The sequence below is a fragment of the Musca autumnalis genome, unplaced genomic scaffold (genome assembly GCF_047663935.1).
Source record: "Musca autumnalis isolate F117 unplaced genomic scaffold, ASM4766393v1 scaffold_1, whole genome shotgun sequence".
Classification (NCBI taxonomy): domain Eukaryota; kingdom Metazoa; phylum Arthropoda; class Insecta; order Diptera; family Muscidae; genus Musca; species Musca autumnalis.
This window is the reverse complement of record NW_027411644.1, coordinates 235987972-236013905: the sequence shown is the minus strand read 5'-3', so window position 1 is coordinate 236013905 and position 25934 is coordinate 235987972. Positions and strand designations below refer to the sequence as shown.

Here is a 25934-nt window from a genome sequence, read left to right as displayed (position 1 = left end):
AAGAGATGAAGTAGAGAGTTCAGAAGATGAAAGACCACGACTGCCCAGATCTGCTGGGTTTTCCTCTGAGCGGACGTGAAACCATTGACCATTGCCGATATTTTCTTGTATTCGACTAACTCTATTCGCGATAAAAGTTACCCAAGTAGACGGCGGTTTACGAAGCCATGAGAGAACGATCGTCGAATCCGTCCAACAATATACCTTACTAATCGGAATTTCAAGTTCACTTATTATCGCCTGTAGCAAATCGGAAGCCAGAGCGGCCCCACATAGCTCTAAGCGTGGGAGAGAAATACATTTAAGAGGCGCCACTTTAGTTTTTGACGACAGCAAGAAAACGTTAACCAATCCATTGTTAGATATTGTGCGTAAGTAAACTACTCCCGCATAAGCCTTCTCCGAGGCATCGGAAAACACATGCAGTTCTACCTGATCCCCAGGAACATAGTGAACCCAACGAGGAATTTGAATTTTATTGACTCCTGTATATTGTTCCACGAATTTCTCCCATGCAAATCTCGTACCTTCTGGAAGTGGATCATCCCATTCGATGTGATCTAACCAAACTCTTTGCATTATGATCTTTGCAACTACAATGACGGGCGACAACCAGCCTACGGGATCAAACAGTTTTGCGATACTGGACAAAACTTCTCTCTTAGAATAGCTGACTTTCTTTTGTATCGGATCTACACAAAAGAAGAAGACATCTGAATGAGCATTCCAACGAATGCCAAGGGGTTTAGAACTACTACACTCAAAGAAGGATAACACTTGAGCGTCTACCAATTCATCAGCAGAGAATCTAGATAAAAGCGACATGTTATTCGAGGTCCATTTCCTCAATTCAAATTTAGCCGATGACAAAGCAGATATTAATTGGTCGCGTTGAGCACGAGCTGTGTGAAGGTCGTGGGCACCGGCCATGACATCGTCTACGTACATGCATTTGCGCAAGATGTGAGCTGCGAGTGGAAACTCCGACTCAGTATCATCTGCCAACTGGTGTAGAGAGCGAATTGCCAAAAAAGGAGCACAGTTAACACCGAAAGTAACCGTTTGCAATTCATAATCTTGAATAGGATCTTGGGGAGAATCTCTAAACAATATGCGCTGAAAGGAGCAATGAGCAGGGTGAACTAAAATTTGTCGATACATTTGTGTTATATCACAATTAAACACAAACCGAAATAAGCGCCATCTCAATATCAACAGAACTAAATCAGCTTGAAGTGTTGGTCCTACATGGAGTACATCGTTAAGACTTACACCTGTTGAAGTCTGATTGGAGGCATTAAAGACTACGCGCAATTTTGTTGTCTTCTTATCTGGATTAATCACGGGGTGGTGCGGAAGATAGCAAACATTACTGGTGTCTTGCGGTAGGGGAGGAACTGGACGCATATGATTAAGATGCAAATATTCACGAATTACTTCATCATATACAGCCTTGACCATAGGTTTCTTAAGAAGAGCATTCTCATTGCGACAAAATTGCCTGAAGGCATTTTGGCGAGAAGTACCGAGTTGCAATGTTCTAGGGAATTCTGATTTGAAAGGTAGAGTAACTACATAGCGGCCTTCACCATTCCGACTTGTCGTTGTTCGATAATTATCCTCACAAAACCGATCGGAGGAAGAGAGGATTTTCCGTTTAGGAATTTCCTCCAATTCCCAAAATCTTTGCAGAGTTTTATTGAGAGAATCCTCCGCCAAACAGTTTACAGTGGTTGTGAAAACGTGGACGGGAGGTATGGACATTGGTCCGGTCAGAATCCAGCCGAAAACGGTATTCTGAGCCAACAATGAACCTAATACATTTTGTTGAGTGCCATCCAGTAAAATCTGAGGGTAAAGGTCTGCACCTAACAATAAATCAACATGTCTACGATCGAACATATGAGCATCGGCGAAACAAAGAGGGGGTAATTGACAAACAAGCTCTGGACTAATCAAGAAAGAAGGCAGACGTTCCGAAATTTGAGGTAGCACAAGTGCATTGGTTTCTAATATAAGTGAAGGGGTGAGCCTAGAACTGATGGAGAGGAAACAATTTTTACGGGATGTTGCAGAGATGACACCATTAACACCTGATACTGTGGTTACTGCCGAACGAACTGGTAATTTCAGCCTATTTAGCAGCCGCTCTGTGATGAATGAAGCCTCAGAAGCTGGGTCAATTAATGCCCGTACTGGATACGAGACTCCTTGATGTAGAATGTTAACAATAGCCGTGCCTAATAGAATATTCCGATTCTGAGAAACGTGAAATACTTGGCGATTGGCGCCAGTGGAGGTAGATTGAACAATTTGACTAGTTGATTGTGGCTGAGCAGTTTCAAGTGGAGCTTGAGGGACATTGGTTTTTTGCGCTAAAACTTTAGGTCTATGTATCAATGTATGATGAGTCCCTTTACAAATATTACACCTATGGGGACTATTACATTCTTTAACCGAGTGACCGGTCGATAAACAGTTCCAACACTGCCCATATTTCCTGACAACAGAAAGCCGTTTATCAGTGGAGAGAATCTTGAATTTTGGACACTCGCGCAAGGAATGTTGCAACTTTGGGCATAATACACACATCATTTTTGACGAAACCGTTGACTTAGTGAAATGTGTTTTCACTTGCTTTGAGTTTAGTTTGTGAATCGATTCAGGGCCTTTAATATCTTGTAAGCAATCTAACGTTTGTATCCTCTCCGACAGGAAAGTGTTTAATTCTTCCCAAGTGGACAAAGACGATTTGTTCTTAATGTTTTGTTCCCAAAGAGTGACAGTTGTTCGAGGTAACCGTTGAATACAATGATAGGTCAAAATTGGATCCCAATCGTTGGTGGGTATATCGTATACTTGCATGGCTGATAAACAACCATTTATGCCCCGTAGAAGATGCTTTAAAGATGAACTATTCTCACGTTCGATGGTAGGAAGATCGAACAATACCTTCAAATGACTATTCACAATTACCCTTTTATTATCATAGATTTTCTTTAATGCGTCCCAAGCTAAATCGAAACTGCGATGTGTAAGGGGGAATTTGGATACGATTTCACGGGCCTCACCGCTAGTTTTCCTGACCAGATGACAAAGCTTCTCAATGTCACTTAGTCGCGAATTCTTTATGTATACAGCCGTAAACAGATCTCTGAAGGTCGGCCAAGAATGGAAATTACCCTCGAACACATCGGTGTCGCACGGTGGGAGTGCTAAATTATGAACCTCGTTCATCGGAAATGGCGCGGAAATTTCAGAAATGTCGATTAGGCTCCTTTCCAGAGGCGGTGGGACCTCAGAATTTACCTGTGTTCCGATTTCCCGCGACGTGCGGGTAGAACTGCTCAAATTATGTTGGTCCGTACCAGTATTTGAGACAACCGAATCCTCAATGACCGAACTATCAGTGGGTTTGCGAGATTGAGACAGTTTTCCTAGTTTCCGGTTTATAGAGGAGAAACATCTCATATAAATCTGATATGATACATCGTATTTACTGTCTACTGAGTCTATATCCTCCTTTTTGGAATCTACGGCTGACATCAAATAATCAAGGCATTTTTCGAATAATTCCTGTACTTTTCCCCAGAGTTTAAGAATTTCCTCTCGTCGAACCTCCAAATCATATTCGTAGATATCTTCGTCTCGCATGACGGAGAAATGAGTATCGAATTTAACCATGGCATCCGTAGCCCTTATGAATAAATCTAAGGGTGTGACAGGCATTTTATGAAGTTATAATTATCTTTTCTCTTGAATTCAACAAAGTAATATCCCAAGAATTTAAAGAAAACGCATGCAAATGTATGTATGGAACTATGAAAGATGGTAATGCACGAGAAAAATTAACAAACCGACCTTTTTCAAATCAACTCTTCTCTTTAATTCAAAGTAATGTCTAATTTAACCTTATCGATTAGACGGAGAGATGTAGAAATGATGTATCTGGTTTATATAATAATGTTATTTAATAATAATAATAATAATAATATATATATATTAATTTATAAATATATTAATTAGCTAAAAAGGAATGTTCTATTGCGCGAATGTGGTACTCGATATCATAAATTTATTTATTGCTAGAATTTATTAAAATAACACTACTTGTTTTTCATTAAATATCTTACGAAGATTTCTCGAAGAATATTTGCAGTTACATTTAACTGGACTCTAGTGTAATGACAGCTGACTAACGCCGTTAAAATTAATACAACAGATGGTGCACGGCTTTGGACTTATAAGGGCTATTAGTGTGTGTGTGAATGTTGTTTGAGTACTCTCACAACACGAAATGAAATAGATTTTGTTTTTGTTATTTCTCTTTTATTAAGAGTGCGACTGGAAAACGAATTGTTGTTATTGTTATTTACTTGCGGTCTTACGGATAAATATGAGTATTTGAAAAACAAAAACAACGCGCATAAGAAATAAAACAAGAAACCGAATGGGAATGCACACCTAATACAAAGGCAACAAGAAATATTAAGAAGTTTGGTGTTCTTTATGTGAAATAAATAATTTACAGTCAAACTAACCCGACCAATTGTTTGCCGTTTCACACGATGCAATTTAATTGTTAAGAATATTAACACTTTTACACAACCGGTGGTGAAAGGAAATTGTGAAGATATTCGTGTAGGGTTATGGACGGACGACCAGCACTTTTATCAAACCGAATATATTTTTGAATGTTTTGATTAAACGAGACAATTAACACTCGCAATTAAGCTCACTGAATAATCTGAAATTACGTACCTGTTTACAATAATTTAGTTCTGTTGATGAGATTAGTGATAATATGATGACTGATGACTTGTGGTGTTGAGGGCTGTAAATCCGTGTTGTTTAATTTTCCTTTTATGGTGAAAAAAGAAAACTTTTGGTTAGATCCGGCTCGAATGGATCAAATGTTTGTTTGGTTATTAAACCCCAAATACAAACCCGAATTACCGAGAAATAAAAGAAATTAAACAGAAGGCAGTTATTATTCCAATATTAAATAATAGTTTATTAATAAATAATAATATTCGTTCCGCAACGATAATATACCTTTTATTTAGACCGCTAGTTAATTGGGTGAGAGCCTGTTAAAGAGTAAAAAGAAATTGCAAGGTGATCAGAGTCAGAACAATCCTCCACAGTCTGGAAATACTCTCTCTGCATCCGAACTAGGCGAATAGGTCCACGGAGAGGGTTAGCAGTAAAACTTCCAATATAATTGGGAGCTTCTCTCTAACATCCGAACAGTGCGAATTGGCTCTCCGGAGAGGCAGAGGAAATTTCATGACCAATAGGGCTTTCAATCAAGGAATTGACTGAACAGACCGGGGAATGTTCTGAGGCAACATTCTGGCTTAAACAGATACCAACAGCGTAATAAGGTGTTTTCCCTAATCTGACATAATTTTTTTCACAAGAAAATTTCAAAAAATAGTCGCATATTGATATATTTATGTACACATTTATATATATAACTCATCTCAGAAAAAAAAATGAAAAAAGCAAAACATTCGTTTGACGCATTGTGTTTAGCACTTTACCTTTTTTCACTTTTTTCCATAGAAAAGATTTTATGTTTTTTTTGTTCAACTTTTAATTCAACTTTATTGATAATTTTGATAGATTTTCAAGGTAAGTATTTACAATGGGTTTCTTTTGCATTTAGGTGTTCACAGATAAGTATTTAGGATTTGGTTTTCAAGGTAAGTATAAATATTTTTCTTTTCACAGGTTTTTCGTATGTTTCAAAAAAGGTAAGTATTTAGGTATGTATCAAAGGTAAGTAGCAGGTTTATGTACAAAGGTAAGTATAAGGAAATTCACAAGGTAAGTATTTTATGGTTTTTTGTACTATTCAGGTATATGTATGTTTTTAACACGGTAAGTATTATATGTTTTTGTTTCAGGTATAAAATTATAATTACAATATTGTTTATACACATTCGATTATTAGGATTTGATTTTTATGCAAATTCACTTTAATGTTTTAATTATAATATTTTGTAAGTTAACACTTTTGTACTTCTCACTTCGTCACGACGGGGGTGGTGCGTGTTGATCGTTTTGATGCTCAAACTTCGATTGACTTTCTTCTGTTTTGCATCGTCACATAAAACCTGTTTTGCATTCCAATGGTTTTGGAAATGCAGAAACAGAAATGACAAAATATACAAATTATGTTCTCGCTTGCTTGTTGGTATGTGTGTATGTACTAAAAGCATACCGCTATGCTACAGTAGTGTACCAAATAAATAGCACACTTAATGGGCAACAAAATAGCACACCTTTATAATAAAATTTTTGGACATTCATGTACATGCCTCCCCCGCCGTGATATCTGTGAATAAAAGAGTTTAATTAGTAGGCATATTTTTAATTGGGCCTGAAAATACATAGCCTAATTTTGTGTTGAACGCCTTCACATCTCCAATGCCAGCCGGTGTACAGCCCTCCTGGTGAATCGCAGAAAATGTATCGGCTCCCAACTCTAAATCAATGGGAATGTTGCTGCGAGGATCGGGGTCAGCGAGAGCTTGCGGCGCAAAGTAGCCTGTAGGGTCTTCTAACAAAGGGTCGGAATAGGGTCTGCGTGGCAATTCATCGGTAATAAGGGCGTTTACTTTTAAAGCCCACGTGCCGTTTATGTTCCTGGCCATAATCTTGAATGTAGCAAATCGGCGACTCTGATATATTATCGATCTGAGACCAAGCCTTTGGAACGTTGAATAGGCCATTCTGGACATCGTGGCCGACTGACAAATGAGTGCTCGTACAGTCTTCCAAGTATCTACACTGTCGGCTGAGACACGCACAAGGGCTGTGGGGACGAACACCAAATCCCAAGAGAATGAAGGCACCACAATGGGAGCTGGTTGTAAGGTGTTATCTAACTGTGGGGCCCCATGTAATAAGGTGTGGTGTCGGTGGTCGCACCTTCTGCAGCTCGTCAAACTGGTGCAGTCCGGTGCCAGATGACTACGGGCCAAACAGTTCCGACAGTACCCTCTCCGTTCAACGGTTTCGTTCCTCTGAAAAGCAGACTGCTCTCTAAACCTGGGGCATGTCACGATTGCGTGATCATCCTGGCAGAGCCCGCAGGCATATTGCCAGAAACTCGGCCGATCTCTTCTTTCCTCTCGCTGACCCGATCGGCTTCTTGATTGTTGTCGTCTTGGTGGCTGTTCTGGTTGTGGCTGTTGTTGATGCTGAAGCTGCTGTTGTTGATGCTGACGCTGATGTTGTTGACGTGGTTGATGTTGTTGTTGGATTGGCTGTTGTTGAGGTTGCTCTGGTTGTGGTGGGCGATTTTGTTGTTGTCGCCTGTTTGGGGGTCTTTCCTCCTCTTCTTCATCCCAATTATTGTGTGGGAGGTAGGCAGCCATATCTGTAATTAAAAGAGAGAGAGGAGTACCAAGTTTTTTAAGAAAAGAGGGTCCGACTAGTCAGTCGGTAAATAGCTTGACAACTTTGGTTATGGGTCGACTAGAGATGCCAAGCGAAGTTTTGATGTCTACCACTCTAATGTTATCGTCCACCCCCTTATATGTCTTAACAATTCGCACCAACTTCCATTCAGTTGGCGACAAGCGATCATCTTTCACGACCACAAGATCGCCTTCTTTTAAATTGTCTTTCTGGTATTTCCATTTATGTCTTCTATGAAGTTCAGTTAAGTATTCATGTTTCCATCTATGGCAAAAATGTTGTGAAATTATTTTAAGTCGCTTCCAGCGATTAACATATGAAAGGTCGGAATCGGAAATATCCGGTTCTGCTGGCTCTAACATCGGTGCCCCAATGAGAAAATGAGCTGGTGTTAAGGGAGCTATGTCGTTAGGGTCGTCACTGGCTGGACTCAAGGGTCTTGAATTCAGACAAGCCTCAATACGAATTAATATTGTAGTGAATTCTTCGAAAGTAAAATTAAGATTCGGAAAGCTTTTACGTAAATGTGTCTTAAAGGACTTAACGCCGGCCTCCCACAATCCACCCATGTGGGGAGCGCCAGGAGGTATAAACTTCCACTCTAAGTTTTGATGAGAATTTTGGGTAATAGCTTGTGAACTGAGATTTTTCATAAATTCTGCTCTATCTTTTTTGAGTAATTCGGAGGCACCGACAAAATTGGTGCCGTTATCGGAGTATACACACGCCGGACAACCTCTACGACCTATAAATCGAGTGAAGGCAGCTAAGAATGATTGCGTCGACAGATCGCTAGTTACTTCTAGGTGGATTGCCTTGGTGGCGAAACAAATAAAAACGCATACGTAACCCTTCGTTATTAAACACGCTCTACCAGTAAAGTTTTTGATATTGAAAGGGCCGGCAAAGTCAACACCAGTATTGAAAAAGGGTCGTGTTAGAGAAGTCCTCTCCGGCGGAAGAGAAGCCATGATTTGATTTTGACTGTGTTTCTTATACAAGGTGCAAATTTTGAAATTATGAATAGTCTTTTTCACTAGAACTTTCAGTTTGAATATCCAGAACTCTGAACGTAGGACTCGAGTCATGAGCTGATTTCCACCATGCATAGTTATTTGGTGTGTAAATTCTACTAGGAGTTGCGATAACTTGGACATATATGGTAACAAGATGGGATGCCTTTCATTTTCTGTTAAGGCAGGTGATTGAACAAGGCGACCATTTGCTCTAATAAGGCCATTTGAGTCAAGATACGGATTTAAAGAAACAAGACCGCTACTAGATGGAAGTTTAGATTTTCTTTGCAATAACTTGTACTCGTTTTCAAAATAATATTTTTGGGTTACCATGATAACTAGACGTTTAGCCTGTTGAATCTCTTCAAGGGAGTAATCGGGACAAGCTCGTAAGTGTTTTTTGTAGTATCGAATAGCACATGCATATGCTCGATATGCTCTGTTTAACTTTGAGAAATTTACCAAAGGGTCTTTCTTTAAAAGTTCTTGTCTGGCATCATCAGTAATGGTTGTAAGGGTGAGAACCTTAGCTGATTTCTCTTCTAAGTTCGTATCTAACGGAATATTATTTGAGGGCCAACTAGATTTTTGGTATTTTAACCACTGGGGTCCATGCCACCATAGATTATGTGTTTTCAAATCGATCGGTGAACATCCGCGACTTGCTACATCAGCGGGATTCGCCTCAGAGTCAACATGACGCCATCGATCATTACCAACATTTTCAATAATTTCTGAAATTCTGTTACCTACAAAGGTACTCCAATGGCACGGTGGTTTTTTAAGCCAAGCTAAAACGATTGTGGAGTCTGTCCAATAATAAGATTCAATATTCGACATCTGAAGATTTGATATTATTGAAGAGGCCAATTTAGAGAGAAGTACAGCTCCACAAAGCTCAAGTCGTGGCAAGGAAATCTTTTTAATCGGTGCGACCCTGGTTTTTGCTGCTAGGAGAAATGTGTCAACACTTTTATTGGTATTTTCTACCCGAATGTAGAGGGCCGCGCCATACGCGCTCTCTGACGCGTCGCAGAATCCATGAATCTCAATTTGATTAGTTGGTGTGTACTTAATCCATCTTGGAATAGTGATAACGTCAATTGAGAAAGTGTTTTTAACAAAGTTTTGCCAATTTAAAAGTGTCATGGGTTTGAGACTGTCATCCCAGTCTATTTTGTCTAACCAAATTTGTTGCATGATTAATTTGGCTACTACTATTACTGGAGCTAACCAACCACATGGGTCAAACAATTTGGCAATCGTAGATAGAACTTCCCGTTTTGTATAGTTAATCTTGTTTTCTATAGAAGGCGATGGGATTGAAAAACTATCCCCCGAAATATTCCATCTGATACCTAGGGTCTTGGTAGAATCATTTTCAGACAGATCTAGCCAATTGAGAGGCAAAAGGTGATCACTTGGCAAGTCTTTAATTATTTTGGGCTCATTTGAAGTCCATTTTCTAAGTTGAAAACCTGCTGAATCAAAGGCAGAAATTAATTCTTTGCGAGAGTCTAATGCTTCTTGTATGGAATGACCTCCCGCTAGGACGTCATCAACATATAAGTTTTGTAAAATAACTGAAGCAGCTCTAGGGTATATATCTTTTATGTCTTCTGCTAATTTCATGAGAGTACGGAGTGCTAAAAATGGAGCGCAGTTCACTCCGAAAGTGACTGTCAAAAGCTCATAATCTTCCACTGGGTCAGAAAGAGATTTCCTAAAAAGAATTCGTTGATAACGAGTGTGATTTCTATCCAAGAGAATCTGACGATACATTTGTGTAACATCGGCATTGTAAACATATTTGAAGAACCTCCATTTTAATATTTGCAAAACAAGATCTTGCTGAAGTATGGGTCCAGCGAAAAGATTATCGTTGAGGCTTCTTCTATTTGACGTGGGGCTTGACGCATTGAATACTACCCTAAGTTTAGTAGTCAATCGATCTGGTTTAATCACCGCATGGTGCGGCAGATAGTAATTTGGGGTCTGATCTATTTCCTCCCGTGAAAGTTTTCTCATATGTCCCAGCTCTAAGTATTCTAATATCGCTTTGTCATATGAGTCTTTGATTTCTGGAGTCTTTGAAAGTTTTTTCTCCATTCTATAGAACTGTGCGAGGGCTATATTACGAGAATTTCCGAGCTCCTCACAATTTTTAAAAGGTAGGGTAACAATATATCTCCCATCTTTATTTCGTTTTGTTGTTTCTAGGTAGTTTTGTTCGCAGAATGAGTCTTCTTCTGACCTCAAAACTCTTTTTGGGGGCTCTTCCACCTCCCAAAAACGTGTAATAATCTTTTCGATTGAAGTGGTGTTAAACAAAGAAATGTTATGTGGATTTCTAGTGGTTTCGGGTATTGGACCGCCTACTATCCAACCGAATACTGTTTTTTGCGCTAAGAATGAGCCAAAAGATTTTATGGGAGTCCCTATTTCGAAGATTAAGGGTCCTATATCCATTCCTATGAGAAGATCGACAGGTTGACTTATGTGGAATTTCGGGTCTGCTAAGTTAAGACCAATAATATCTGTAAGTTTACTCTTTTCAATATTTTGTGAAGGCAAATTAGACGGAAGGGTCTTCAAAACTGGTGTCCATACATCTAATTCAAAGCTAGGGTCTAAACGAGAACGCAAAGTGAAAAGACAAGATTTTGTAGAAGTTTCTGAGACGATTTGGCTAAGTCCTGTAACATGAACAAGGTTTTTCTTGGTAGGCAATTTTAATTTGTTTCGAAGTTTTTCAGAGATAAAGGTAGATTGTGATCCAGGGTCAATAATTGCTCTGGCATCATATGATTGTCCTCTATTTTCGACCTGTACTATAGCAGTGAAAAGCAAAGTTGCACTAGGGTTATGTTCGAAAACTCTATGCTCTTGTAGAGTCAAGGTTGTAACGTTTTGTGGTTCTGTGGACTGTATTGTGGTTGTGAGAGCTGAAGCACTAGTACTAGGGCGCACTTCATCTCTTGCTAAGTTGTAATTCTGGGTTTGTTGTTGGGTGTCTGTTCCCTTATGTAACATGGAATGGTGTCTCATATTGCAAGTACGACAACCAAACCGACTTTTACATTCTTTGACGCCGTGATTAGACGAAAGACAATTGTAACAAAGGTGTGAGATCTTGACTAAATGAATTCTATCATTTACTGACTTTCCTAGGAACTGAGAACAATCTCTAATAAAATGATTTGCTTTGCAAAGTGGACAATTTTGCGTATTTTGAGTCTTTTGTTGTTGATTCGAAGTTTGTTTATTCACCGAACCCCCCTTATTTTGTGAATTTGGCCAAGTATTAGTATGGAAACTGTTTGCAAATTTTGATTTTTTACTAAAATCAGTTTTTTGTTGAGTGTATTTTGTACTTGTAGGCTTAATATTTCCTACAGATTCTAATGTCTTGAATTTATGGGTCAAATATTTGTTTACCTGCTCCCAGGTGGGCAAAGTTTTGCTGTCGTGCAAAGAGTTTTCAAATTCCTCTAGAAAAGATCGAGGTAGTTTTGAGGAGCAAAGATAAATAAGGAAAGGATCCCAACCCTTTACATCAACTTCTAGAGTCTGTGTCACATGGTGGAAGTCTTGAAACAGGTGTAAATTCTACTTCAGTATTGAGTTTTTGCGTCATTTGAGATTCTCTTTTAACTTTTTCTTCTGCTTCTTTCTGCTTAACTAACTGAATTTGCCCATTAATCGCTCCTACAGCATTTTTGTAAATGTCAATAGCTTCTAGATAATGAGTTCTTAGCTTATTTTTGTCAATTTCCTTTTCACCTTCCCCTGGGACATGATCCCTGCATTCTTCATACGCTCTTTTTACTTTGTCATAAACCGAATCTAACTGAACTCTTGATGCCTCTAATCTATGAATATCATCTTCTGTGTTTGCTATACTTAAAATCGCTGCATAATCTTTTAAATCATTAAGACAGTTAACAAATTTTTCACGATTAAGTTTGGCCATCTTTCTTTGTAAATTAGATCTGACTTTAGAACAAATTTGCTGAGTCGCAAGAAATGACAAAGTAGTCCAATCAAAGGGTCAAACCTTTTTGTTATTGGGTAAAAAACAGAATCAGAAAATTTTGTCTTAGCAAAATTTTGATGTTAATTCCCAAATAAATTCACGACAACTGGATATTTTGTAGAGTAGAGTAAATGTTTTGTGGAGTACGATAAATGTTTTCTCCAATGTGAGTACAGAGAATTAAAATTATTTGATGCCAAATATTTTCATTCAAAGAACGCAAGAAAAAGTTTTGAAAGGTCGAAAAATTTCAATCAAAATCCGAAAAAAAAATTTCCAAAAATAAGTCGAAGAAAAATGTGTGTTGGGTTATCCAGAAAATTAACAAAGTCCCAAAGAACAGCAAATTGCAGAAATAACAAGGCTGTAATAAAACCCTAGTTAAACAGCAAATTTTATCAGAAAAAGTGAAATGATTTTTTGTACGCAGTTGTTTTTTGAATAATTGTCTAAATCAACAACTATTTTAGTGACGTTTTTGTAAATAAATTGTTGAGAGAATGATTTCGCTTTAAACACAGACGAAAATTTGATGTTTTTTCCAATAATAATTGGTTTTGGGTGGAAACAAAAATGTCTTAGTAAAGAAACGAGTCAAGCCAGAGCAAAATCCCAGCAAACAATTTCAAAGGTGAATTATTTTGGGTCCAAAAAATCCAAATTGTTAGCGAAAAATGCTTTAGAATGTTGTATTGTTGTTTCAAAATGGTTTAAAATTAAAAATTAATTAATTTAAAATCAATAATTTTTTCAACAAAATATTGCTTATTTGCAAAAAAGACGAAAATATTTTGTGTCTAAATCAAAAATTTTCATCCAAAAAATTTCAAAGATGCTGTAAAAATGTATGAGTATCAAAAGTTATATAAATTTTCATAAGATAAGAAAAAGTTTAAAGTGTCGAATGTTTAGGTTAGTTAACCTCAAATTTTTGGGCGCTTGTCCACCAAACGCTTATGCTTATGTACGTAAAAGGCGCAAAATGTTTTTTTTTTCCAATTTCCCAAAATTGATGTATTGGGAAATCAATATGGCGCTTATGTATAAATTATTTGATAAATATGTGCTTTTTCCACGATGAGTTTGTAAATTTTAGGTTATTTTCCAATAAAATGTTTGTTGTGTTGTGTCAAGAAGCGTGAAAACAAATATCAGCTTCCAAAAATGATATAGTTTCCAAATGTATGTTGACTTTCCAAAAAATTATGGCGGGTCAGTGAGCAAGATTTCCAAATTATTTCACGGACGGACAAATATGTATGAGCGAAAAGGTCGACTTTCCACAAGTCTCTCACTAAACTTTCCAATTTTTCCACAAAATTTCCCTTTTTCTTCTTGTATTTAAAAATGCATGAGAAAATTTCCAAAATTGAGAGAATTTTCCAAAAATTCCACTATGTTATGCTTGAACTGTGCATGTATTTGTAAATTGTTAGATTTACACAAAATGATCTAACCAAATTTACACAAAAATTTACCTTTTTTAGAAATTTATGTGGATAAATTGAAAAATTTTTGTTACAAAATCCCAAATTTCACTAAGTTGTATGTGTTTGTGTGTGTATGTGTGGACGTATGTGTGTGTTCCCACGTTTGCTGGGTCAACTTCAGTCCTCTTTTCTAGGGTTATGTAAAAAACTTGGGTCTTTGCATCCAAAGGTGTCAAGTTGTGATGTAATAGCGAGTTATCGTATAAAGGGACAGTGTCGGGAGTCAAAATTCGCCGTACCCTGTGTTCCTTTTTTGATGCCACGCTCCAAATCAAAAAACTTATTTGTACTCACTTTGCTATGCTTGGTTATAGGGTCTAGGTAAGTATGGATGGGGGTTTAACCTCTTGTCCGTCCGTCCGCCTTTTCCTCTGCGCCAACTCTCCAACTGATTGTTTGTTGTTGTTTTGTTACGCGTCACGGAATTCACGTTTAGATTTTATTGTTTTGTTTGTGTAGATATTGGTTTGTGGTGTAGAAATTGTCTTTGTTATTTTTTACAAACTTTAGTTTTCTTTTTGTTGGAAATAGTTCACTTTGATTTCAGTGTAATTGGTTTTTTTGATATTTGTGTTTTTGTATGTAAACTTTTTTGTTTAGTATTTTTTAAAACAAATTTAATTTTAATTTTTTTTTCCTTGTAAAATATTTTTTTGTTTAATCACTTGGTAGTTTGTGTGTATATTGTTGAAAATTTAATGTTTAATTTGAAAAAATCTATTTTTAAACTTTTTTGTTTGTTCTTTTGTTTTAGGTTCCACTGTATGTCTTCCACTGATATGTTCCACTGTGTTGCAATTTTCACTGTATTTGTAAAATGTTAGTGGTTTTTTTTCAAATTATTTATTCTTTTTTTCCAAAAATTATTCTCTGTTTTGTTGTAATTACTTTGTAATTTCACTGTTCCACTGTGTGTTTTTGTTGTTGTAGGATTTTTTCTTTCACTGTTCACAAACTTCTTTTTTTTCCAAATTTTATTTTTGTTGTAATTGTTAAGATTTCTTAACTTCACTATCTGGCTCGATATGGACCAAATGTTTAGCACTTTACCTTTTTTCACTTTTTTCCATAGAAAAGATTTTATGTTTTTTTTGTTCAACTTTTAATTCAACTTTATTGATAATTTTGATAGATTTTCAAGGTAAGTATTTACAATGGGTTTCTTTTGCATTTAGGTGTTCACAGATAAGTATTTAGGATTTGGTTTTCAAGGTAAGTATAAATATTTTTCTTTTCACAGGTTTTTCGTATGTTTCAAAAAAGGTAAGTATTTAGGTATGTATCAAAGGTAAGTAGCAGGTTTATGTACAAAGGTAAGTATAAGGAAATTCACAAGGTAAGTATTTTATGGTTTTTTGTACTATTCAGGTATATGTATGTTTTTAACACGGTAAGTATTATATGTTTTTGTTTCAGGTATAAAATTATAATTACAATATTGTTTATACACATTCGATTATTAGGATTTGATTTTTATGCAAATTCACTTTAATGTTTTAATTATAATATTTTGTAAGTTAACACTTTTGTACTTCTCACTTCGTCACGACGGGGGTGGTGCGTGTTGATCGTTTTGATGCTCAAACTTCGATTGACTTTCTTCTGTTTTGCATCGTCACATAAAACCTGTTTTGCATTCCAATGGTTTTGGAAATGCAGAAACAGAAATGACAAAATATACAAATTATGTTCTCGCTTGCTTGTTGGTATGTGTGTATGTACTAAAAGCATACCGCTATGCTACAGTAGTGTACCAAATAAATAGCACACTTAATGGGCAACAAAATAGCACACCTTTATAATAAAATTTTTGGACATTCATGTACACATTGTGTTCTTGGCGAATACACGTTGACTATGCAAATATGTGAGTGCTTCTCACATACATATACAATATAAAGTGGTGGGGTAGATTTATGTTTACCTGTTAAGCAAACATTCACAACATAAAATATTTGTCAATGTCTTTTGTTGACAATAACATCCTCATTGCTTAATCAACAACAACAAGAGCAGCTGGAACAGCAACAACAGCCTCGTCATCGCCATCATCAACTCTAACGCCACAATACCATTATCGACACTAAACCACAAAAGGAAGAGGAGCTCAGTGTATAATTGTCAATGTGTTTATTCTTCACTTCATTGCACGCTTTCTGTGTGTGTGTGTTTCATTTGAAGTAGGAACCGCACAAAAACCGCTATTTCCATACTATATATCGTAGCGTCAACAAACACACCGATTCATTCAACCATACATTCATCTTTATTCAAAATAATGGATATACACATGAGAAAGAAATTGTATCTTTAATGAAATGACGTGTCAGATTTGTCAACACACTACCACCCAAAGAAGTTTAATTTAAAATTTAAATATAAAATACAATTTAAATATTAAAATGTCATGGAATGTGGAAAAATACAAAGGCAGCGATATGACATATTGTGCCAAGAAGGCACAGAAATAGCGGAGCAGGATTTCCATTTGAAGGATGTAGAGGGGTGGTGGTGTTAATTAAGGAAATCCTAATCATTGGAATGTTAAAAATAACACAAGACATTAATCATATTTTTCGAATAATTAATGAAAAAATCTGTCTTTTTAAGGAAACGTGTGAGAGCTTTTGTTAAGAAGAACTGTCATTAATAATTATTTTATATTGACTTCTTATGTAGAGGAGTAGATACTTTAAAAATCTATGAATTGTTAAGTCCATATTTATATTAGGCAATTTTCCTTTGCCGCAATTGCCAGTTTGTAGATGAGAGAGGGTGTTGAGAGGCGAAGGGTTACCATAAGCTTCACCCCTCTCACCATCAAACTGGCAATTGCCGCAAGGAAAATTGCCTAATGTAAATATAGACTAATTATAAATATCATGTATGTATACGAGCCCTAACCACTATCAATTCGTACACATAGCATTTTTCAACAATGTGACATTAAAATATGCATATCTTCAGAACTATAATGACTACACAAACAAATTTCTATTATTCTTTAAGATAATTATATTCTCTTTAGACATATATTAATAAAAATACATATTAAAAAAAGGTCCTTTAAAACAACAAACAAAAACGAAATCTCATTATTTTAAACAAAATTATTGTAACCACTATTAATTCGTACATTCACCAATTATCATTGTTAGTATTATGTTACGCCATCATTGTTTTTTACAACGGTCTCGACCCACTTTGGCATGGTACTGACTAGCTTTTGACAATCTTCTCGGGTTATCTAGTCCAAAATTTTCTGAATTCTGGACTTTAGCCCGTTAACAGTCCGTTTTGGTTCATTTCGAAGCTTTCTTTTCATAATAGCCCACAAATTTTCTATTGGATTAAGGTCTGAACAAGAGGATGGCCATTCCAGGATCTCGATTCCATTTTCTTCAAGCTACTTTTTCGTATATTTAGCAGTATCGGAAAAAATACCATCCTGTTAGAATATGTATTCCCCATAGTCTGCTAATTTCGATACAGATGGTATCAGATTTTCTTCCTGGATTTTTATATATTTTTCTGCATTTACGATTCCATCTGTGAAATGGAGCTGACCAACACATTTTGAAGACATACATCCCTATACCATAACGCAAACTAAAAACTTTACTGTACGTTTTAAGCAGTTTTTATTGTATGCCTCGGCGCTTTTACGTACTATCCTTTTTCTTACATCACCAAAACAGACATATATCAAACTTGGATTCGTCACTAAAGATAGTGCTGTCCCATTGTACTCAAAATCTTCTCTTTTTAGTCCATAATAGGCGTTTATTTCATTTTAAGCGCTGTAAGCAATGCCTTTTCCTTGGCATAAAAAATTATATAAATTATCAGGTTGATTTCGAAATTTTTAATTTACTTTATAGAAATTAAAACCTTTTCATATGCAGTCGGGTCCACACACGTTCTAAATGCTTTCCAATTGCTTCAGACTACTTTATGGCTATATCTTGAAAAGTGCTTCTACGATTTAGTTTAATGATATTTGCCGAAGCTCTTTTATCGCAAAGACTTATTTTGGAAGTCCGGCCTCCGTTGCTGAAATTTCTTAATATTTTCGTTTTTTCATATTTTCTTTTTTTTCATATTTTGTTTTCTCGTATTTACTTTGTATTGTAGATCTTGGGCTTTTAAGATCCGTTGCTGAAATTTCTTAATATTTTCGTTTTTTCATATTTTCTTTTTTTTTCATATTTTGTTTTCTCATATTTACTTTGTATTGTAGATCTTGGGCTTTTAAGATCAGTCGAAATCTGTCCATATGTCGTTCCAGATTTGAATTTATCGACGATTAAAATTCAAATTTCCTCCCAAATAGGTTTGCCACGTGCAAATTTTAGAAACGATGAAAATTAAAATAAAACAAGTAAGATAAACGTTAAGTTCGGTCGGGCCGAACTTTTTATACCCTGCACCACAAATTTCAGCCATTTCGGTGGATTAATGTGGCCACTACCTTCAAAATACCGAAATTCGGAAGGTACCGTTCTATGGGGGCTATATGATGGCGTGGACCTATACCTACAAATTTCTGGGAGGAAGTTTTATACGCCTAAAGAAGACTAAATACCAAATTTCAGCCATATCGGTGTGATAATGAGGCTTAAACGTTCAAAATATCGAAAATCGGGAGTTATTGTATTATGGGGGCTATATCAACACGTGGACCTATATAAACATTTTATGGTAGAAATGTTTCTTAGCCTCTGGAAACACAAAATACAAAGTTACAACCGATTCTTTGGTCAAATGGGTCTAATACATTCAAAATATATTAAAATGACGCGTACCTTATAAGGGGTCTTATGTGGGGACTATACCAAAACGTGGACCTATATAACCCAACTTTGGTAAGAATGTTTTCTGGCTCTGAAGACACAAAATACCAAATTACAACCAATTCTGTGGTCAAATGGGCCAAATATCTTAAAAATTCCTTAACACGACGACGCGTCACGCGTCATTTTGTATGGGGGCTATACGAAAGCGTGGACCTACATAGCCCGCTTTCAATACCAAAAGTCCTACGTAAATATAACATATTTTCCCAAAATTTCATCAACCTACGTCAATCCGTTCGGACGCTAGAGTGATTTCCACAGACGGACAGACGGACAGACAGACAGACAGACGGACATGGCTATATCGATGTAGAATTGCACGCTGATCAAGAATATATATACTTTGTGAGGTCTACAATGATTATTTCGAGTAGTTACAAACGTAGTGACAAACTTAATATACCCCCATCCTATGGTGGAGGGTATAATAAAGTGAAAATTTTATCTTTTTTGACTGCTAATTAATTAATTAAATTTTGCTTTTTCGTTTAGCTTCAGCGCAATTTATAAACTAATCAAATAAATAGTGGTCAAATAATTTGCGGCAATAATTAAAGCCTTTTGGTTTACTTACTATTTTGAGCATTTTAACACCGAATTTAATATTATTGGTCTGTTCCAGAACTGGAAGAATCTACTAATTTTTACTATTTTTTTCGATAACATAAAGGAAAAAATGTTATCGTAGTAAAAAGTAGTAGCTTCTTGCAGGTTCTGGAACAGAGCATATTTCTATGTCAGATTAGAGGAAATCAAATGACCTTTCAGAAAAGTATAAATATGTCTATGTTATTATAATAATTAAACCTTTACTCTGGCGTTTGATGTTAAAGATTCTTGCAGGTTCTGGAACAGAGCATATTTCTATGTCAGATTAGAGGAAATCAAATGACCTTTCAGAAAAGTATAAATATGTCTTTGTTATTATAATAATTAAACCTTTACTCTGGCGTTTGATGTTAAAGAGTGAAAAAATACCTGGTGTACGAATTAATAGTGGTAAGGGCTCGTATATACTAGACTGATCCAAAAAAATTGAAATTCCTACCCCCTTAATTTTTTCCATTTGATCCAAAACCATTATATGTATATGAAATTTTATGGCGATCGGTTAACGTAACCAAGTGCCAAGCGGGGCAATCTGTGCTTCCATAGTGATTTATATGGGGCCAAAATTTTCACGAAAGTTCTAAAAGCCACATTTATGGTCCAACTGATGACAATTTTTTACAAGTTCATTGTTGTGGCTAAAAAAGAAATTCTACAAAAGATTGTGAAGATCAGTAGTGGAATTCTCTAGGGCATTTTTATACCCTCAGCCTTTAGGCTAAGGAAGGTGTATACACTTTGATACGATGAAAATTGGCCTCATCGAAATAATGGTTTTAGACCCCAAGTATGTTTGGACGAAATGTGGTTCAGACAATTTGGAGTCGATTGAGCAATGTCCGTCCGTCTGTCTGTCTGGCTGGAGCGCACGATAACTTTCGAACGGATAAACCGATTCGGTTCAAATTTTGGCTTTCGTAATATTTTGACGAAACTTAGTTTAAGTTCGAAGATGGGCTTATCGGTCCACTCCTTCCGTTACCTCCCCCACAAAAGTTCGAAAATGTTCGGAAAATTTGTGTGCATGATAACTCTTGAAGGGAGTAAACGATTTGGTCCATACTTTGGCCTTCGTGAAATGTGTACCAGAATTAGATAAGGTTTCACTATGGACTCAATCGGTCCACTCCTTCGGGTACCTCCCACACAAAATTTCGGAAAAGTTCAGTTTAGGGCCATCTCTCGAATCGCCTTAATTTTTGTTTTAGCTACTTGTATTCACTGCCCCCATACGACGGTACAAGTTTCATGAGGGGCAAGTCCATACTTCCTGAGAAAATAGCCTGAAAGCTGCAAAAACCCCCTATGACACCGTGTGCGGGATTGAAGCGCAAGATAACTCTCGAACGGATCTGCCGATTAAGTCCAAAATTTGGCCTTAGTAATATTTTGTCCATACATAGTTTAAATTCGAAGGTAAGCCATATCGGTGCACTCCTTTAGGTACCTCCCCACAAAAGTTCAAAAATGATCGGAAAAATTGTGCGTACGGTAACTCTTGAAGGAAGTGGACGAATTGGTCCACACTTTACACATGCTAATATATCTTCCAGGTATAGATCAGGTTCAAATATGGACTATATTTGTCCACTCCATCCGGTACCTCCAACACAAAATTTCGGATATGTTGACTTTAATAACTGATATTGAATAACGTTGATTTTTGTTGAAGCAACTTGCATTCGCTGCCTCAATTACGATGGTAAAAGTTTTTTCAGGGGCAAGTCCATACTTCTTGAGCAAACAGTCCGAAGAGTGTTAAAACCCCATATGGCACCATATGTAGTGGCTGGAGATCCACTTCCATAATGGTCAATGTCGTTCCATTCCTTTTAGTATCTCCACCGCAAAACTTTTGATCTTTAATCCTAATCAACATTTTTGTCGGATCAAACGCCCAAAATTGTTAAAACCCTCTAAATACATACGTTTTTGGGAAATTATTATTATTATTATTATTATTATTATACCCTACACCACTATGTGGGGAGGGTATTATAAGTTGGTTTTGGCCAAAAAGTTTGTAACGCATCGAAATAATGGTCGTAGACCCATACTTATATATATCAAAATGAATGTCTCGACGAGCTGAGTCGATCTGGCTATGTGTGTCCGTCCGTCAGTCCGTCCGTCCGTCCGTCTGTCCGTCTGTCCGTCTGTCCATCTAAACCTTGTAATCACGCTACAGGCCGCAATATTGATCGGATCGTCACGATATTTTGGATGTTGATGGGGGTCCCGGAGGGGAAGAAGCCTATTGATTTTGGTGATTGTCGGATAATATTTAGGGGTCGGAAAGGGCATAAAACTTAGGTGGATAAAAAGACAACGTTTTTTTCCAAAGCCAATATCTCAGCTTCTATATGGGGTATACCAAAAGAAAAACCTGACAATGAAAGCAGAAAATATCACCTTTCTAATGATGTAAAGTAGGTGCTCATAGGTGATCAAACAACGAAGATATCGCAATAGTAGCAAATAAAACCCCAATTTTCATTTTTGCGATTTTAATTATATTGACAAATATCACAGCTTTGGTTGAAAATTTTCCAAAAGCAAAGCCTGACTATGAAAGTAGAAGATCCCGTCTTTACAATGATGCAAACTAGGTCGGCGTAGGTAACCAAATAACGGAGATATCACAATAGTCGGTAATACATCCCATTTTTCTATGTTTTTGGAAATCACGCTACAGGTCGCAATATTGATCGGATCGTCACGAAAATTTCAGGGTTAATGGAGGTCTCACAGATGAAGAAGCATATTGATTTTGGTGATGGTCGGATAATATTTAGGGGTCGGAATGGGCAAACACTTATTTGGAGAAAAGTCAACATTTTATTTCAAAGCCAATATCTATGTTTTTTTAAGAGGTATATCAAAGGCAAAACCTGGAAAGGAAAGTAAAAAATATCACCTTCACAACGGTGTAAAGCAGGTTGTAGTAGGTGGTCAAATAGCAAAGATATGGCAATAGCCGATAATGCATCCCATTTTCCGATTTTTTTGTAATCACGCTACAGGTCGCAATTTTGATCGGATGGTCACGAAATTTTGGGGGTTAATGGGGGTCCCAAAAAGAAAGAAGCCTATTGATTTTGATGATGGTCGGATAATATTCAGGAGTCGGAATGGGCAAACACTTATTTGGAGAAAGGTCAACGTTTTATTTCAAAGCCAATATCTGTGTTTCTTTAAGAGGTATATCAAAAGCAAAACCTGGCAAGGAAAGTAGAAAATATCACCTTTCCAGCGATGTAAATTACGTTGTCGTAGGTGGTCAAATAGCAGAGATATGGCAATAGTCGATAATGCATCCCATTTTCCGATTTGTTTGTAATCACGCTACAGGTCGCAATTTTGATCGGATCGTCACGAATTTTTTGGGAGTTGATGCGGGTCCCACAGAGGAAGATTTTGGTGATAGTCGAATAATATTTAGGGGTCGGAATGGGGAAAAACTCATTTAGAGACAAATTCAAAGTTTCATTCTTTGTGAATATATTGGCTTCTAGTAGGGGTATTCCAACGGCAAAACCTGTCAATGGAAGAAGAAAATATTACCTTTACATTGGTGTAAAGCAGGTTGGCGAAGTGGTCAAACAAGGGAGATACCACAATAGTAGGTAATGCATCCAATTCTTCCATTTTTTGCAATCAAGCAACAGGTCGTAATTTTGATCGGATGGTCACGAAAGTTTGGTTGCTTATGGGGGTCCCAGAGAGAAAGATGCATATTATTTTTGGTGGTAGTCGGATTATATTCCTTAAAAGAAATGTTTACCAGTGAAAAGCTTATGCACAGTGGTAGTGGTGTAGGGTATCACATGGTCGGCTTCGTCCCGACTATAGCCTTTGCTCACTTGTTATTATTATTATTATTATTATTATTATTATTATTATTATTATTATTATTATTATTATTATTATTATTATTATTATTATTATTATTATTATTATTATTATTATTATTATTATTATTATTATTATTATTATTATTATTATTATTATTATTATTATTATTATTATTATTATTATTATTATTATTATTATTATTATTATTATTATTATTATTATTATTATTATTATTATTATTATTATTATTATTATTATTATTATTATTATTATTATTATTATTATTATTATTATTATTATTATTATTATTATTATTATTATTATTATTATTATTATTATTATTATTATTATTATTATTATTATTATTATTATTATTATTATTATTATTATTATTATTATTATTATTATTATTATTATTATTATTATTATTATTATTATTATTATTATTATTATTATTATTATTATTATTATTATTATTATTATTATTATTATTATTATTATTATTATTATTATTATTATTATTATTATTATTATTATTATTATTATTATTATTATTATTATTATTATTATTATTATTATTATTATTATTATTATTATTATTATTATTATTATTATTATTATTATTATTATTATTATTATTATTATTATTATTATTATTATTATTATTATTATTATTATTATTATTATTATTATTATTATTATTATTATTATTATTATTATTATTATTATTATTATTATTATTATTATTATTATTATTATTATTATTATTATTATTATTATTATTATTATTATTATTATTATTATTATTATTATTATTATTATTATTATTATTATTATTATTATTATTATTATTATTATTATTATTATTATTATTATTATTATTATTATTATTATTATTATTATTATTATTATTATTATTATTATTATTATTATTATTATTATTATTATTATTATTATTATTATTATTATTATTATTATTATTATTATTATTATTATTATTATTATTATTATTATTATTATTATTATTATTATTATTATTATTATTATTATTATTATTGAGAGGAATGACTCTCAGAATAAGACACACTTCCAAAATGGACTAGTTGGTACCACATGCGCAAAACTTTAGCAGCGTGTCTTTGGCTCCGCCTTGCTTTACAATATTTAGACCTAATATTTTGGTTCCATTTGTTTCAATATGTTTACTATGGAATCACATACAGGGAAATCGATTCCTGATCCATTGTGTCCCGTTACAAAAGCTCTAAATTATATGGAACGAACCGAAATAATTGATGGGCACAATAACTATCGAAAGAAATGGCTTTCAAAAAACCATCCACTTCCAAAATGAATTTTATTGGTCCATTCATTCAGGTACCATGTCCATACTTTCAAAAAGGGTTACAAAATTCTGAATACATCAAAAATAAATAAATGTAAATGGTAGTCGATGTGTTAAAAACAAAATTTGTTGAGTCGAATAGAAGAAATACAAACTCTGCTTCGAGGCACCAAGAAAAATGGAGTATGCTCAATTTATTTATTCTACGCACTGGAGTACTCTGGTGTATCACAGTAGGCAACTTTAAAAGGGAAGGAGATAAATTACCGCAAGGATGTTCCCTAATTGAAATCGGGATATAAATGTACTATAGCTACATACATACATATATAAGGGTATTTTACTTACTAATTTTTTTCTATACGCATAAGAGTATACATATTCTTGTACATTTCTGTATATAATATTTATACCCTACACCACTATGTGGGGAGGGTATTATAAGTTGGTTTTGGCCAAAAAGTTTGTAACGCATCGAAATAATGGTCGTAGACCCATACTTATATATATCAAAATGAATGTCTCGACGAGCTGAGTCGATCTGGCTATGTGCGTCCGTCCGTCCGTCTGTCCGTCTGTCCATCTAAACCTTGTAATCACGCTACAGGTCGCAATTTTGATCGGATCGTCACGAAATTTTGGGTGTTGATGGGGGTCCCGGAGGGGAAGAAGCCTATTGATTTTGGTGATGGTCGAATAATATTTAGGGGTCGGAATGGGCAAAAAACTTATGTGGATAAAAAGACAACGTTTTTTTCCAAAGCGAATATCTCAGCTTCTATATAGGGTATACCAAAAGCAAAACCTGACAATGAAAGTAGAAAATATCACCTTTCTAATGATGTAAAGTAGGTTCTTGTAGGTGATCAAATAACGAAGATATCACAATAGTCGCAAATAAACCCCAAATTTTCATGCTTGCGATTTTAGTTATAATGACGAATATCACAGCTTTGGCTGGGGACTTTCCAAAAGCAAAGCCTGACTATGACAGTAGAAGATTTCACCTTTACAATGATGCAAACTAGGTCAGCGTAGGTGACCAAATAGCGGAGATATCGCAATATTCGATAATACATCCCATTTTTCCATTTTTTTGGAAATCACGCTACTGGGCGCAATTTTGATCGGATCGTCACGAAATTTGGAGGGTTAATGAGGGTCTCACAGAGGAAGAAGCCTGTTGATTTTGATGATGGTCGGATAATATTTAGGGGTCGGAATGAGCAAAAACTTTATTTGGAGAAAAAGTCAACGTTTTATTCCAAAGCAAATATCTCAGCGTCTATAAGGGAT

General features: G+C 35.3%; 1 protein-coding gene across 1 annotated transcript in view; it reads right to left on the bottom strand.

The window, feature by feature from the left end:
• Positions 1–3729, bottom strand: part of LOC141391068 (uncharacterized) — a 13165-nt gene extending 9436 nt beyond the window's left edge. Inside the window, exons 1-2 of the mRNA XM_073963991.1 lie at positions 1273–3729; positions 528–1116 (exon numbers count right to left, since the gene is read on the bottom strand). Coding sequence (XP_073820092.1) covers positions 528–1116; positions 1273–3729 — 3046 coding nt within the window. The remainder of the gene's footprint in view (positions 1–527; positions 1117–1272) is intronic.
• Positions 3730–25934: the final 22205 nt, after the last annotated feature.